The sequence below is a fragment of the Lissotriton helveticus genome, chromosome 4_2, assembly GCF_964261635.1.
Source record: "Lissotriton helveticus chromosome 4_2, aLisHel1.1, whole genome shotgun sequence".
NCBI lineage: Eukaryota > Metazoa > Chordata > Amphibia > Caudata > Salamandridae > Lissotriton > Lissotriton helveticus.
This window is the reverse complement of record NC_136064.1, coordinates 64,406,037-64,423,240: the sequence shown is the minus strand read 5'-3', so window position 1 is coordinate 64,423,240 and position 17,204 is coordinate 64,406,037. Positions and strand designations below refer to the sequence as shown.

The 17,204-nt window shown below is 49.0% G+C and overlaps 1 protein-coding gene across 1 annotated transcript in view; it reads right to left on the bottom strand.

Moving 5' to 3' along the window:
• The window catches only part of YIPF6 (Yip1 domain family member 6), a 79,225-nt gene extending 62,508 nt beyond the window's left edge, over positions 1–16,717 (bottom strand). Inside the window, exon 1 of the mRNA XM_078640143.1 lies at positions 16,554–16,717. Coding sequence (XP_078496269.1) covers positions 16,554–16,589 — 36 coding nt within the window. The 5' untranslated portion in view covers positions 16,590–16,717. The remainder of the gene's footprint in view (positions 1–16,553) is intronic.
• Between the last annotated feature and the right edge of the window lie 487 nt (positions 16,718–17,204).

Below are 17,204 nucleotides of genomic sequence, written 5' to 3'. Positions count from 1 at the left end.
TCAGGGAAAAGCATTGCCTGCAGTTAAGGTAATATTTGTGTCCATGTGTTAATTCTGTTCAAACTTGTATTCATGGTTCATTAATTCAAAGCCTTTATTATTAGGGTGAGCGCTCTAAGTAAATGTTGTAAGGTCAGACTGCACAACTAACAATGATTCCTGTATACAAACGTGTGCATAGGTTTTCAATATTTAGCAATATGAGGCTATGTATACTTCTCCCAGAATGCTCTCTGATTAGATGCAAATATTTGCAGAAGCTTGAATGCAAAATTGATAAATCTTTGCTTTCAAAAATAAAATGCTCACAAAAAAATGCAAAAACCTTTCGCTAAACTACTGTAAAATTTTAGGTACCATTTCTTTGCAACATCATTCAGTAAAATGTGTTAAAGTATGCTCATATTTCCCCAAAATATTTATAATAGAAAATCAGTGCAATCAGTTTTAATATTATGAGAAACAAAGATAAATAAGCATTGGTAAAGCCAGTAGGTCTGAAATTGTTGGTCAGCCTTTTTGGTTTTGTCAATGTGTGACGTGCTTTGGCATGGTTTTTGTAAAACCTTCTTGGTATGGGAGCTGCCGGGCCCTCACCCTTATAACAAACATTGGCAAAAGTAAAAAGAAATTAGTCTCAAAAGTACACATTGCCACAGTAGTTCCTGGCACTGAACAAAACGACTGTCGATATGCTCCTTGTGAAAGAACAGAATTCTGTCACTCACAGTGAAGCTAGCCGATAGAGAGACAGAATTTTAATAAACACAAAAGGTCATGGTTAACGCCAGACCTAATTAGGGGCCCAATTATTAAATAATGTCTCAAAAGTGCACCCATGTCCTTGCATTAAATGCAAATATACGACTTTTATGAATTCACAACACTTTACAGAAGTAGGCCAAGAAATAATACTCCTAGAAAAGATTTGTGAACTGCTTTTCAGCATAAGCAAATGTACAGCTGTAGATTTGCTCATGCGAAAATCTGAGTGTTTGCAAGTTCTCTTTCCCTCCAACGACTTTTCCCCAACGCTAGTAGAAGTTTTATGTCTGCCATGGTCAGGAGTACATTTCCAACCTTTCTCAGTATAGGCAGAGAAGAGTTGGTGAAAACCCTTAAAACATGCAAGTGATTAGGTTTGCACAGACTTAAAAGGGCATTCCAACCCTGGAACTGTTGCCTACCATTACCTTCAGCCCCAGTATGTAGATTTGCAGAAACGTGGCAACATAAGGGAATTGCTAGTATTCAAACCCGACTATGAAAGGAGCCCTGACATATTAAGAAAGGTTATTTCAGAGCTCTTATATATGATGTGATTGCTGCCATAAATTGCTGCTGCATTACATGGCACAAAAGGGACAAGTGGATTTTGTTACAGGACAAGCAGATTTATGAAGCAACCTGTCCCATGGACAAGTAGATATTTTACTAAATTCCACACCCCTGTGTAGGCGTGTTAACAAGTATTCTGGGATTCCCAGGTAAAGGCTGTTGACGTAGTCCAATCTAGAGAGGATCAACACCATGACCACCGTTTGTCTATGAGTTAATGGAAGAAGTGGCAGGAACTGTCTAAGCATTTTAAGCACTCCAAAACATGAGCCCACCATGGCTTGTACTTGGGAGCTCATGGATAGATTATCCTCCATTCTGACTCCCAAAGTTTTCACAGTCTTGACCGAGGGGCTGGGGGGATTATCCTGTGGCCACCAAATTCGCCACACGTTGTCTAAAGGGAGGCCGAAAAGTATAATATCCGATTTATCAGGATTACACTTAAGTTGGTGTCGCTGGAACCAGGAAAACACCTCAGAGAGGCAGGCATTTATCGCCTCGCCTCTAAAGTCTGACTTTTTGTCACAGGTGAAAAGCAGTTGCGTGTCATCCGCATGACACAATTTTCGCTCCATGCTCTTCGGCCAGATACGCCAAATGGGACATATAAAGGTTAAAAAGAGTGGGGCTAAGGATTGAGCCCTGCGGGACACCTACCTTTAAGGGGGGATGGGTGCTGCGAACGGAGGGGACCATACCGGTTGCTGGTTATTATCTAGAAACAAAGCAAACCACTGGAGTACCGTGCCCCCACAGCCGAATTCTTGAAGCCTCCGAAGGAGCAGGTCGTGGGGCACGGTATCAAAGGCCGCTGATAAATCCAAGAGTATCAGTACAGCCTTACCTCCCTGGTCTAAGGTCTCTTTGATGGACTCCGAGACCTCAAAGAGTGCGGTTTCAGTGCTAAAATTAGACCTGAAGCCGGACTGACTCTAGTGGAAAACATGATAAACTTCTGCATAGGTGGTAATGACCCCATTGACTTCTTTTTCCAAACCCTTCGAGAAAAGGGGAAGCAAGGATATTGGCCTATAATTAGAGGCTGCCTCGGGGTCTGCTCTTGTTTTTTTTTTTTAGCAACTGAAGTATTTTAGCATTCTTCCACCTATCTTCCACGAGCCCGGACTCCAGGGATGTATCGAGAATCTGATTTAGTACGGGGTTTATTACCTCGGCTAGTGACACCAGAGTCTTAGCTGGGAAGGGATCGGATGGAGAGCTCGATTGAAGGACCTTCATAAATTCCAATGAGTTATCCGGAGATACGTGGGGGAACTGCATAAATAGCGAGCTCCTAGGCAGCATAGGTGGGTTAAAAAAACGCTTGAATTTCACCCCCGGTGCAGTGAAGAGAAGATATCTTGGATAGTTTTTATCTTCTCGTGGAAATAGGCGGCTAAATGGCATAGCCAGAGCTTTTTGTCAACTTGGCTTCGGAGTAGTGACTAGGTACAGGGGAGTGGACTCCGCACTGTGACCAGGACCCACTAACCATGGCCAATTCATGTGCACAGTGAGTTGTGGTGCCAAGAGGAGAGGTTGCAGGATATGGCCAAAGCCCTTCTTGTGCCAATAGCCATATCATAACAAAATCAACAAGCTACTGAAAAAAATGCTAAAAGGAAGCTATGTTTCTTTACTTGGCTTATGTATCAAAAAAGTGGAAAACAAATATTTTTGATAACATCTTCACTCAAAAAGAATAGGTCAGCAAATCTTTACCCAAAACACTAAAATTTGCCAGTTATGTTGAGCTATTGAAACAATTTTCCATTGTGCTGCTCACAAATTAGAACTATCAGACGTCATCACAAAAAATATCAATGATAACAATGCTCTTGAAAACACACATATCGTGAGAAACAGTGTAAAAGTGGTATAAATCCTTCTTTTCCACATTTGCTCATACTAGTGAGTGTAACTGATTTTCTGTCTCCTCTATATACTTTACCTTTATAACTGCATTTAAAATAGCAAAGTGATCGAAGATGTCAATGGTAAAGTGATAATTGATCCTAATAGAGCTGGCAGTGATGCTGTCACTTCTGGTGTCATATCTGTGACGTCAAGAAAATGCACCTGGGGATTATATTAGTGCAGCTTACAAAACCAAGCACATTTCAGTGGTTTTTAGGCTTTAGATCATGATCCCAATGTATAGGTACATTTTTTTTAATAAGGATACATTTATACCTACACATTTCTCTTAAAAGTATCTCTTCTCATCCCACCGCCTCAATGTTAAGAAGTCTGTTGTTTTCAAAGTGGACAACAGAGTGGAAGATTGATTTAGATCCTGGAGTCAGAACTGGGCTAGGGGGGGTAAAGATCATGTAGTTAGCTGCCATCTTCATCTGGTTGAACTAAAAACGGTTCTCAATTCATTTTTTAGGTCTCGCCTAGCGACGCATGCGCTGCACGCCTTGGCGAGCCTATAGTCGGTTTGGTGGGCGAAGAGGGACAGAACATGTGCGCGCCCGGACAGCCGATGTGCACGCGCGTCTCTTTTACTCGCGGTGTCTCTATGCAAATATAAAGCAACACACGAAGTCGCTTCTGCGCGCCGTGGGTGCTTTCACTTTTGTTTTTAACAATGAGTGCACGCGTGCCTGCCCGGACAGCAGAGGTGCACACGTGTCTCTTTTACTCGCAGTGTCTCTATACAAATATAAAGCGGAGATGTGCACTCCGTACGCGTGCACGTCTCCTGTCCCCGCGTAGGGCTGGCGTTTCAAAACAGCAGGCGCATGGTGCGCTTTCAATTTCCACCCCTCCCTCCGTCCTCCTAGTTAATTTCAGTGTTAGAGGAGGAGGGGGAAAAGAGTAAGCGCGCCATGCGCGCGCTGTGCTGAAACGCCAGCCCTACACCTCTCTCGCTGGTTTTACATGCCACTAGTTCATAGCTGCCAAGGTTTCAGATTGGTATGTGTGACCGAGTCGACACGCCGCTAAGTTCAGTCTGGGCATTTCTTTCGGGGGAAAAGGCTGAGTGCGGCAGGTAAGTGAGCCAGGGCGCTGTGTGATTTAAAGAGCTTGCAGCAAGTCGCGCTAAAAACATATATTAAATGTTACCTGCACTTTGACAGAAACAAACTTCCTTACATTGGGAGATGAGAAGCGGTCGGGAAATGCCGTTTAAGACCAGGTCGTCTGCCTCCTTAGAGGGAGTCCTCCAGGCCACAACAAACTACTGCACTCCCTCGGCCTGGCTGCATTCAGGCTGAGCTGCAGCACTGTAGCGTGTGCCTGAGCTCCAGCGGCGGTCGCAGGGATTCAATCACGGTACCGCGCGGCTGTGAGAGCAGTGCCCATTGCCCAGCCAGGATTCCAGAGTTCCAAACCTCTAGCCTCCCGCTCTCGCCGCAGCGGGAGGTAATGTCCTGCACGGCGGGAATAGAAATTGGGCACGGTCTCTACTGACACAAATCACTGTCAGAAAATAATGCGGCGCCTTGGAATAATTTAAACATTGTAGCCAGCCCCCGAAGCCTGCCGGGAGATGCGTGCTCGTCACAGTGCCACTCTAGCCACTAGTTTTACAGGCAGGATAGCAGTGCTAGGGCTTCACAGCCAGGCAGAAGTTATGCGTGACTACAATGCGTGACTTTACATTTCAGAAAATACACTAAAAGCAAATTAACCAAATATATTTGATGTGTGTGGCAATTTCCAAGTGGAATACGGAAAATATGTTTTTTAAATTTCTTCAAATTTTTTTAGTAGGAAGGGCTCACTTTCTTGATAAAATCATCGTAGTTCTATGGGTGCAGCCTGCAGAGTACATGCCTGCGTAACCAGTTCAAATGTTTCCCAACCCTAGCGGCAAAATAAATTATGGTAACTTTAACAACTACATATAAAAACAAGCACTTACAATGCAATATGTCTAGCATTTATGCGAGTTTGAGCTATTGGCATTGTACATAACAATGCCTTTTATTTAGGTTTTGGTTTTTAATACAGAATATAAAAGGCATTGTCATTTACAATGCCAAAAGCTCAAGCTTCTGTAAATGCGAGACCTATTGCATTGCAAATGCTTGTTTCTCCAGCCACTGGAGTTATACTGATAAATCTCCAATATTCTCACCCCTCTTCCTTATCCCCTTTTTCATCCTACCATATTGTCAGGCCCTACAACTTCTACAGCTCCCATTGAAGTGCTATGTGAAATAGTTAGTTGAGGAGAATCAGGAAATATGGCGGAAGAGTAGTTACATATGTGCTTGCAGCAGACCAGTTACTGCTCTTAGTGAATCAGTCAGTGTCTATCCTGTGAACTCAAAAAAAAGGCAACAAGAAGACCACTGCCAGTTGTGAGGCAGACAGGAATTAAATGCTTATGTCCGGCAGTGAAGGTAATAGGAAGGAGATAACTCTACATCCAAAGTCAAAAACGTTGCTTTTATAATCCCTAGTAAGAGGCACAGACAAGGTCGAAGGAGGGATTTCACCGAGGCCCCCAAAAGGTCACAGCTCTACAGTTACTGAATATTCAGTTGGGGTATTTAATACGTTCTGTATTTTCTCTTTAATTGTGGTATTTTCTTTTTTGTTTCCGAATCAAACAAGGAAAGCTAAAATGTCTTGCCGTAACATGGTTGAACACTGGTACACTTTTTTAAATATTTTATTTCAAGCATATGTAACAAAAAGAAAAAGAAAACATGCAGCCATTCTCCCAATAAAATAATAAATTAAAGAAAATTATACATAAATAACCATTGCATACAATTTTATTTGAACAGAAAGTGCACTGCCTAGCAGAGAACCCATTTTTTGTTTTAATATACATCATAGGAAAATATGATTCCAATCGGCACAAATAAAAGGTGCTATTGATTTTAAATTACTGTTAAAATGAAGACATCATTTAAGCACACATCGATGACTAAAAAATTATAAAGAATGGAAAGATAGAAAAGCACTGGCAAATTTATGTTGGTCCACTAGCCCGGCGCTAAAGTGTACTTCGTTTTAGTGAAATGTTAACATGTGCTCCGACAACAAGTTGTTGCTCGCAGAGCAAGAGATTAACAACACATGATGTAGGTTGTAGTGGTAAGCACCTCCATGTGAATGACAGATGAAAAGACCAGTGGATGAAGAGGGATAACCCAAGTCTTTCTATATATGTATCTATGTATTTATTTGTAATGTTTTGTATTATTACTCGAGGCAGGCAAAACAACTAAAGCTGGTCCTGGTGCAAAAAGAACATTTACTAGTCTTATGGGTTGCTCTTTGTACCTCTTCTCAGACAAGTGATGGCCATAGCAATTATATAAACGATGCCATTTCCCTCATGCAGAAACAATGGCTATAACAGCTGTAGGCAAAATCTCAACATTTTCTATTACACCAAGAAAACGTAAATCACTCTAGCAGCTGTGCAATCATCTTGATCCCCTGCAATGGAGTTCAAATCCTAGCAGGGCAGACTTAGCATTCCTTTCTTCTGAATTGAGAAACTGAGTACCATAAAGTGGGTAATAGTAACATCTGTTTTTTAAGGTGCTTAGAAACTGCACATGGAAATATGAAGCACTATATAAAAAATTATAATTAGTAAACACACATACAACTGCAGATGTGCGTTGTGTGCATGAATTCTCACATAAGCACAAGGAACAGGCTGCAACAATACAGCTTCTCATATATAAGCAAGTACATCAAACACCAGTAGCAATGCAACAGACATGCATAGTACAATAAGAGTAGCAGCTATGCAGGCTTCTCGTACACACAGACCAGGTATAGCAAAGGAAGTAGATTTACAGTTAATTTAAAGTCTCTACACAAATGTGGTGCTTGGTCTGAGTCACAAAAGACACACTAGGCACAGCCAGCAGCAGTATAAGCTTCCCTCTGCTTCAGACTGCAGTGGAACCCTAAAGGTGGCTACACATTAATCGCACATCATTGGATTTAAGATTTCTTGGTACCACTGTTTCACGTAAAGCTGCACATCAGCTTATCAGAGGCATCAGCATTTTGAAAGGCTGCTCAAGAGACGAAGTAGAATCTGCAAATCACAACTCTTGATTCTAACAGTAGATCACAGACTAAGGTACGGAGAGACTGTTGTGTAGCCTAAAGACCATGCGTTTGTGCTTCAATCCCACTCAGACAACCTAGGGGGAGATTTACAAATTAGTCATGCAACGTACCACAGCTCCCAGCGAGCTGCGCGACAGGGAGGGAACAGGAGCGCTCCATATCTTCAGAAATATGGCTCTCTCCTCCCATTTCCCTAGCGCCTGTGCAGATTTCAGCGGCCATGCACACACCTTAGCGCCATAGAGCTGCGGTGTGTGCATGCGTCTAGCAGGTTTTATACAGGAAGGGTACCCTTCTTGTACAAAATACTATGTCTAGACACAATGGGAAGCTTTTCCCACTTTGTAAGCCTGCTGCACAGTGCAGCACGCATACAAAGTCAGAAAAGCACAGAGAAATTAAAGCATTTCTCCTGTTAGCGCCTACTTTGAAAGTGCGTTAACTTTTGGCACAAAACCATGTCTAGTAATCTTTGTAAATAGGGTTTTGCGTCAAAAGGCATTGGTGGATGCATGGGAACGGCCAAGTTCCACCCATGTAATACCCCCTCTGTGCTAAGTAACACGAAGCAGTGCTTTGCGCTACTTTAGGGGGGCTTTGCTGCACAAAACAAGCTTTGCGCTGGTAGAGCTGCGGTGTGTGCATGCGTCTAGCAGGTTTTATACAGGAAGGGTACCCTTCTTGTACAAAATACTATGTCTAGACACAATGGGAAGCTTTTCCCACTTTGTAAGCCTGCTGCACAGTGCAGCACGCATACAAAGTCAGAAAAGCACAGAGAAATTAAAGCATTTCTCCTGTTAGCGCCTACTTTGAAAGGGCGTTAACTTTTGGCACAAAACCATGTCTAGTAATCTTTGTAAATAGGGTTTTGCGTCAAAAGGCATTGGTGGATGCATGGGAACGGCCAAGTTCCACCCATGTAATACCCCCTCTGTGCTAAGTAACACGAAGCAGTGCTTCGCGCTACTTTAGGGGGGCTTTGCTGCACAAAACAAGCTTTGCGCTGGAAAGTAAATAGCGAAAAAAACATTTTGATTTGGTTAGCATCACTTTTGTGACGCTAACGCAGGGCAACATTTTTGTAAATCTCCCACTTAGTGGTTTAAGACGTCGATCTTTATATACACCGACATGTAATTGGTTGTAATCACAGGGGGTCAAGCACGCACTTACCATTCCAAGGTTGATACTCATAAGCATCTGCAATTCAGTTTATGGGGAGGTTATATTGGGTCACACAGCTCCAAGAAACAATTAGGTAGTGCGTGTGGAATGGCTTACAATCTCTGAAATGTAATATATTACCAGGGTGTGTCTCTGCCCAAGCCAACCAGCATGCGGTTTGTCTGCTTTTAAATGTATGGACTATAAACTGTGTCTAAATTTACCTCTGCCAACACATTGCTTTGGTTCCAATTATCTTCCTATTAATATCAACTTCTGCTACAGAAAAGTAACACCAGTGCAGCATGGTACACACCTCGCCTTCTCGCTATTACCATTTTGACAATCACTTTCTCTAAAAAGGTAAATTTCTTTGCCCTGTAGCATGAAGCCTAATAACTGACAAGACCAACAAGCATTGAAAATGCAATAGGTCTCGCAATAGAAGAGTTTGACATTTTTCGTTTTGCAAATGGATGAGTGGCGTTGCGTGGATGAGTGGCGTTGCGTGGATGAGTGGCGTTGCGTGGATGAGTGGCGTTGCGTGGATGAGTGGCGTGTGTGAGTGGCGTGGCGTGTGTGAGTGGTGTTGCGTGTGTGAGTGGCGTTGCGTGTGTGAGTGGCGTTGCGTGTGTGAGTGGCGTTGCGTGTGTGAGTGGCGTTGCGTGTGTGAGTGGCGTTGCGTGTGTGAGTGGCGTTGCGTGTGTGAGTGGCGTTGCGTGTGTGAGTGGCGTTGCGTGTGTGAGTGGGGTTGGAATGCAATAGGTCTCGCATTAGAAAAGTTGTAGTTATTGGTCTTGTAAATGACATAATTTATTTATTTTTTCGTTGTTAAAATTGCTAAATTGATGGCTTTGTCATTTACAATGCCAATAGTTATAACTTTCGCGAATGTGACACCTATAGCATTTGGAATGCAACATGTTTTGTATTTACGTGACTTATATGGCAGCTCTGGTCGTTATGCTACATCTCTAGATAGTTTTATCTTTCGCAAATGTGACACCTATTGTAACACAATGTAAATGTTTGTATTTTATATAGCGCACTTCTACCCAGAGGCCTCGTAGCGCTGTATTCATACCGCTGCGGAACCCATCCTGGCTTTCCTGTGAAATGTCCACTCCTGGGCACCCCCAAGGTGAAGCCAGGCATCCACAGCGCTGCTGGGGCCGTTGTGGAGATTAAGCAAGCTATTGCCCAGAGTCACAGAGTGGGACCCATGATTAGACTAGGCACCGAGGCGAGAATTATCAGGTCCGGGGAAATTGAGCCCAAGACCCGCCGAGGCGGGAATCGAACCCTGGTCCCGGGCCAGACCTCTGCATCAGGGTCTGCCGCTCTAACCATTGAGCCACACTTCTCCACTGAGGGTGGGTGAGGGGTTGAGGGTGAGGGGTTGAGGGTGAGTGAGGGTGAGGGTGAGTGAGGGTGAGTGAGGGTGAGGGTGGGTGAGGGGTTGAGGGTGAGGGGTTGAGGGTGAGTGAGGGTGAGGGTGAGGTGTTGAGGGTGAGTGAGGGTGAGGGGTTGAGGGTGAGTGTGAGTGAGTGTGAGGGGTTGAGGGTGAGGGTGAGTGAGGGTGAGGGGTTGAGGGTGGGTGAGGGTGAGTGAGGGTGAGGCTGAGGGGTTGAGGGTGAGTGAGGGTGAGTGAGAGTGAGGGTGAGTGAGGGGTTGAGGGTGAAGGGTTGAGGGTGAGTGAGGGTGAGGGGTTGAGGGTGAGTGAGGGTGAGGGGTTGAGGGTGAGTGAGGGTGAGGGTGAGGGGTTGAGGGTGAGTGAGGGTGAGGCGTTGAGGGTGAGTGAGGGTGAGGCGTTGAGGGTGAGTGAGGGTGAGGGTGAGTGAGGGTGAGTGTGGGTGAGGGTGAGTGAGGGTGAGTGAGGGTGAGGGTGAGGGTGAGTGAGGGTGAGTGAGTGTGAGTGAGGGTGAGGGGTTGAGAGTGAGTGAGGGTGAGGGGGTGAGGGTGAGTGAGGGTGAGGGGTTGAGGGTGAGTGAGGGTGAGTGAGTGTGAGGGGTTGAGGGTGAGTGAGGGTGAGTGAGGGTGAGGGGTTGAGGGTGGGTGAGGGTGAGTGAGGGTGAGGCTGAGGGGTTGAGGGTGAGTGAGAGTGAGGGTGAGTGAGGGGTTGAGGGTGAAGGGTTGAGGGGGGGTTGAGGGTGAGGGGTTGAGGGTGAGTGAGGGTGAGGGTGAGTGAGGGTGAGGGGTTGAGGGTGGGTGAGGGTGAGTGAGGGTGAGGCTGAGGGGTTGAGGGTGAGTGAGGGTGAGTGAGGGTGAGTGAGGGGTTGAGGGTTGAGGGTGAGTGAGGGTGAGGGGTTGAGGGTGAGGGGTTGAGGGTGAGGGGTTGAGGGTGAGTGAGGGTGAGGGGTTGAGGGTGAGTGAGGGTGAGGCGTTGAGGGTGAGTGAGGGTGAGGGTGAGTGAGGGTGAGGGTGAGTGTGGGTGGGTGAGGGTGAGTGAGGGTGAGTGAGGGTGGGTGAGGGTGAGTGAGGGTCAGTGAGTGTGAGTGAGTGTGAGGGGTTGAGGGTGAGTGAGGGTGAGGGGTTGAGGGTGAGTGAGGGGTTGAGGGTGAGTGAGGGTGAGTGAGGGTGAGGGTGAGGGGGTGAGGGTGATTGAGGGTGAGGGGTTGAGGGTGAGTGAGGGTGAGGGTGAGTGAGGGTGAGTGAGGGTGAGTGAGGGTGAGGGGTTGAGGGTGAGTGAGGGTGAGTGAGGGGTTGAGGGTGAGTGAGGGTGAGTGAGGGGTTGAGGGTGAGGGTGAAGGGTTGAGGGTGAGTGAGGGTGAGGGGTTGAGGGTGAGTGAGGGTGAGGGTGAGGGTGAGTGAGGGTGAGGGGTTGAGGGTGAGTGAGGGTGAGTGAGGGTGAGGGGTTGAGGGTGAGTGAGGGTGAGGGGTTGAGGGTGAGTGAGGGTGAGGGTGAGGGGTTGAGGGTGAGTGTGAGGGTGGGTGAGGGTGGGTGTGAGGGTGGGTGAGGGTGGGTGAGGGTGGGTGAGGGTGGGTGAGGGTGGGTGAGGGTGAGGGTGAGTGAGGGTGAGGGTGAGTGAGGGGTTGAGGGTGAGGGGTTGAGGGTGAGTGAGGGTGAGGGGTTGAGGGTGAGTGAGAGTGAGGGTGAGTGAGGGGTTGAGGGTGAGGGTTTGAGGGTGAGTGAGGGTGAGGGGTTGAGGGCGGGTGAGGGGTTGAGGGAGGGTGAGGGTGAGTGAGGGTGAGTGAGGGTGAGGGTGAGTGAGGGTGAGGGTGAGTGAGGGTGAGGGGTTGAGGGTGAGTGAGGGTGAGGGTGAGGGTGAGTGAGGGTGAGGGTGAGTGAGGGTGAGTGAGGGTGAGTGAGGGTGGGTGAGGGTGGGTGAGGGTGGGTGAGTGAGGGTGAGTGAGGGTGAGTGAGGGTGAGTGAGGGTGAGTGAGGGTGAGGGTGAGTGAGGGTGAGGGTGAGTGAGGGTGAGTGAGGGTGAGTGAGGGTGGGTGAGGGTGAGTGAGGGTGAGTGAGGGTGAGGGGTTGAGGGTGAGTGAGGGTGAGGGGTTGAGGGTGAGTGAGGGTGAGGGTTTGAGGGTGAGTGAGGGTGAGGGTGGGTGAGGGTGAGTGAGGGTGAGGGGGTGAGGGGTTGAGGGTGGGTGAGGGGTTGAGGGTGAGGGGTTGAGGGTGAGGGGTTGAGGGTGAGTGAGGGTGAGGGGTTGAGGGTGAGTGAGGGTGAGTGAGGGTGAGGGGTTGAGGGTGAGTGAGGGTGAGGGGTTGAGGGTGAGGGGTTGAGGGTGAGTGAGGGTGAGGGTGAGTGAGGGTGAGGGTGAGGGGTTGAGGGTGAGTGAGGGTGAGTGAGGGGTTGAGGGTGAGTGAGGGTGAGGGTGAGTGAGGGTGAGTGAGGGTGAGGGTGAGTGAGGGTGAGGGTGAGTGAGGGTGAGTGAGGGTGAGTGAGGGTGGGTGAGGGTGAGTGAGGGTGGGTGAGGGTGAGTGAGGGTGAGGGTGAGGGAGGGTGAGGGTGGGTGAGGGTGAGGGTGGGTGAGGGTGAGTGAGGGTGAGTGAGGGTGAGGGTGATTGAGGGTGAGTGAGGGTGAGTGAGGGTGAGTGAGGGTAAGGGTGAGTGAGGGTGAGGGTGAGTGAGGGTGAGTGAGGGTGAGGGTGAGTGAAGGTGAGTGAGGGTGAGGGTGAGTGAGGGTGAGGGGTTGAGGGTGAGTGAGGGTGAGGGGTTGAGGGTGAGTGAGGGTGAGTGAGGGTGAGGGTGGGTGAGGGTGGGTGAGGGTGAGGGGTTGAGGGTGAGTGAGGGTGAGGGGTTGAGGGTGGGTGAGGGTGAGTGAGGGTGAGTGAGGGTGAGTGAGGGTGAGTGAGGGTGAGGGGTTGAGGGTGAGTGAGAGTGAGGGTGGGTGAGGGGTTGAGGGTGAGGGTGGGTGAGGGGTTGAGGGTGAGTGAGGGTGAGTGAGGGGTTGAGGGTGAGGGGTTGAGGGTGAGGGTGAGTGAGGGTGAGTGAGGGTGGGTGAGGGGTTGAGGGTGAGGGGTTGAGGGTGAGTGAGGGTGAGGGGTTGAGGGTGAGTGAGGGTGAGGGGTTGAGGGTGAGTGAGGGTGAGGGGTTGAGGGTGAGTGAGGGTGAGTGAGGGTGAGGGTGAGTGAGGGTGAGGGGTTGAGGGTGAGTGAGGGTGAGAGTGAGGGTGAGTGAGGGGTTGAGGGTGAGGGTTTGAGGGTGAGTGAGGGTGAGGGTGAGGGGTTGAGGGTGAGTGAGGGTGAGGGGTTGAGGGAGGGTGAGTGAGGGTGAGGGTGAGTGAGGGTGAGTGAGGGTGAGGGTGAGTGAGGGTGAGGGTGGGTGAGGGTGAGTGAGGGTGAGTGAGGGTGAGGGGTTAAGGGTGAGTGAGGGTGAGTGAGGGTGAGTGAGGGTGAGTGAGGGTGAGTGAGGGTGAGTGAGGGTGAGTGAGGGTGAGGGAGGGTGAGGGAGGGTGAGGGAGGGTGAGGGAGGGTGAGGGTGAGGGTGAGTGAGGGTGAGGGTGAGTGAGGGTGAGTGAGGGTGAGTGAGGGTGAGAGGTTGAGGGTGAGTGAGGGTGAGGGGTTGAGGGTGAGTGAGGGTGAGGGGTTGAGGGTGAGTGAGGGTGAGGGTTTGAGTGAGGGTGAGGGTGAGTGAGGGTGAGTGAGGGTGAGGGGTTGAGGTGGGTGAGGGGTTGAGGGTGAGTGAGGGTGAGTGAGGGTGAGGGGTTGAGGGTGAGGGGTTGAGGGTGAGTGAGGGTGAGGGGTTGAGGGTGAGTGAGGGTGAGGGGTTGAGGGTGAGGGGTTGAGGGTGAGTGAGGGTGAGGGGTTGAGGGTGAGTGAGGGTGAGTGAGGGTGAGGGTGAGTGAGGGTGAGTGAGGGTGAGGGGTTGAGGGTGAGTGAGGGTGAGTGAGGGTGAGGGGTTGAGGGTGAGTGAGGGTGAGGGTGAGTGAGGGTGAGTGAGGGTGAGGGAGGGTGAGGGAGGGTGAGGGAGGGTGAGGGAGGGTGAGTGAGGGTGAGTGAGGGTGAGGGTGAGGGTGAGGGTGAGTGAGGGTGAGGGTGAGTGAGGGTGAGGGTGAGTAAGGGTGAGGGTGAGTGAGGGGTTGAGGGTGAGTGAGGGGTTGAGGGTGAGTGAGGGGTTGAGGGTGAGTGAGGGTGGGTGAGTGAGGGTGAGTGAGGGTGAGGGTGAGTGAGAGTGAGGGTGAGTGAGGGTGAGTGAGGGTGAGTGAGGGTGAGTGAGGGTGAGGGGTTGAGGGGGTTGAGGGTGAGTGAGGGTGAGGGTGAGTGAGGGTGAGGGGTTGAGGGTGAGTGAGGGTGAGGGTGAGTGAGGGTGAGGGGTTGAGGGTGAGTGAGGGTGAGTGAGGGTGAGGGTGAGTGAGGGTGAGTGAGGGTGAGTGAGGGTGAGTGAGGGTGAGGGGTTGAGGGTGAGTGAGAGTGAGAGTGAGGGTGAGTGAGGGGTTGAGGGTGAGGGGTTGAGGGTGGGTGAGGGGTTGAGGGTGAGTGAGGGTGAGGGGTTGAGGGTGAGTGAGGGTGAGGGGTTGAGGGTGAGTGAGGTGAGGGGTTGAGGGTGAGTGAGGGTGAGGGGTTGAGGGTGAGTGAGGGTGAGGGTGAGTGAGGGTGAGGGGTTGAGGGTGAGTGAGGGTGAGTGAGGGGTTGAGGGTGAGTGAGGGTGAGTGAGGGTGAGGGTGAGTGAGGGTGAGGGTGGGTGAGTGAGGGTGAGTGAGGGTGAGTGAGGGTGAGTGAGGGTGAGTGAGGGTGGGTGAGGGTGAGTGAGGGTGAGTGAGGGTGAGGGTGAGTGAGGGTGAGGGGTTGAGGGTGAGTGAGGGTGAGGGGTTGAGGGTGAGTGAGGGTGAGGGTGAGTGAGGGTGAGGGTGGATGTGGGGGTGGATGTGGGGGTGGATGTGGGGGTGGATGCGGTGGTGGTGGATGTGGAGGTGGTGGTGGATGTGGGGTGATTGCGGCTTGCAAGCTTATTCCGCTCACGTTATGCAGTTTCAAACATGATTGCCACTATTACTCTCAAATTCACTTGGCAGCAAACTGGTGAACTAATTAAAAGAAAGTCGTATTCAGCGTTATGGCTGGTACTTTATTCCAGCAAAGTGGCAAGCCAGTACACACCAATGAGCTAGTAAAGCTAAAAACACACCACATGGCACAATTGCTGGCTGAGCGAGCAGAAGTAAGCCAAACAGCTTTCCCGTAGCTAAGGAGAGCTGAGCTCTTTTTGTAGCAGCACGCATAAGAAAAGTCCCGTATTTTCACCAAAACACTCTGATAATGATCAGCCGAATTCAGAAGGCTTCCTGCCCTCATATATTCCCAAGAGAGCAGTAATCTTATAAGGAAATGCTGTCATCACACCTAAAGCTACGGATGAGGAGAGCTTGCTGGAAGACATTCAATTAATGAAAGAAAAAAAAGAAAAGGAGACACGGCCGGCCGGCCGTGAACTGAAAGCACGACCGGCCGGCCGTGAAAAAGCCTTTGATGCAGCAGGCGGTAATTAGGGGAGGAGAATGGCTGGGCTGAGGCACAGAGCCAAGCCTTTGATGCAGCAGGGGGCGGAGCGGGAAGAGCTGCTGGCGGCACTAAGCTGACGATTTGATGCTGTGCACGCGCATTTTAACTAATTGCGCTTGCGCATTGAGTTAAAAGTGCACATGCACTTCATCAAATCGCCAGTGAATCGCCAGTGTAGGTAAGCTTTGTTTAAGCCCCCATAGTCTCGCTCTGCTCAATGCGCATGTGCATTGACAGGCGAGACCTAAAAACTACTTTACAACAGCTAACACAGGCTATGTGAAGGTCACTACACACCAATGTACGCTCAATCAAATGGGTAAGGACGGTTTTTGAACTACCCTTATGTACGACCTCCCTTTGTTACTAACCTAAAATCAGTCTTCTTTTGTACAAACGTGTTAAACACTGAAGAAGCTACATACAGCTGGATCGGTCATGCTGCATGAAGGGTCGTGTACATGTTGGTGCAGGTGGGGTGTGGAGATTTTTGGAAGAAAGAAATATACTCATCTAAAAGGCGTAGGCGAGTGGCAGATTTGGATAACTGCGCAAAGGGCAAACTTGTTTAATGCTTAACAAGGGATCCCATGACGTCTCGGCAGAGGTAGAAAGCGCTATATAATTACATCTATTATTAAGGGTACTTGAATCCTCCTTTTATGAAAAGGAAAAAAACTTGCTTCTGTGCTTACATTTATTATTAAGGGTACTTGAATCCTCCTTTTATGAAAGGGAAAAAACTTGCTTCTGGGCGCTCTTAAAGTATTTAACCAAGCCCAATGCAAAACAAAAAGTATGGTTCACTAAAGATTACAGAGGCAGCTTTCAATTGTAACAGGCTGGTGTTATGAATCCCTCCTCTCCCCTCAGTCACAATTTATAGGGTGGGGTCTATGCAGACTCTGCCCTCCACCAAATCTTTCACACACCGCGCACAGAGCGCTTATTGGGCTCGTTCCTGCGCCCTTTTAAAGCACCACGCACAGGCCCTTGAAGGGAGCCCAGCCCCGTCCTCTAACACGCTCTACCTCCTCACCAGCGGTTTGTTGCTCTCATCTTCGGCTTCCGCCATCTTCACCAAATAGGGCGACGTGGAGACGGATTTTGTGACGTCATCGAGTCGCGGCCGCTGCACAGAGTGACAGTCGGTCTCCCTGGCGACCTACAAACGCAGAAAGCGGTGAACGCAGCGGCCATCTTGGAACTGGCTAATTGTAAGGTAACAACGTCGCATTTCTAGAAATATCAAATGATCCTTCTATGCAGCCATACTCTTCAAGCGTTTCTTTTATTAACTGCACGAAGTTTCCCCAATCCATAATGGCCACCAACTCACGTCACTTGCCCACAAAAACAAAAGAAGGACGTCCGTAGGAACGTCATTGTGATACAATATAGTGAATACGTGATTTGAACATATCTGTAGCTGCGTGTTTGAAGTAACCAAACGAGAAAATTTGGAATATTACCTTTTAATGCCTCGGTATTTATGTATAATTACCCTTGTCACAGCAATTAGTTCTTGCTTAGAAATGTTTTATTTTATTTTAAATCTTTTATATAGCGCGAACTCGACCCGAAGGTATTGGAACGCTTTACATGAGCACTACTTACATTACGCAAGGTCACATTCATGTTTTTTGAAGGCACAGGGAGATTTGTTGGGGCTGATGTAGTGTCGCGCTCT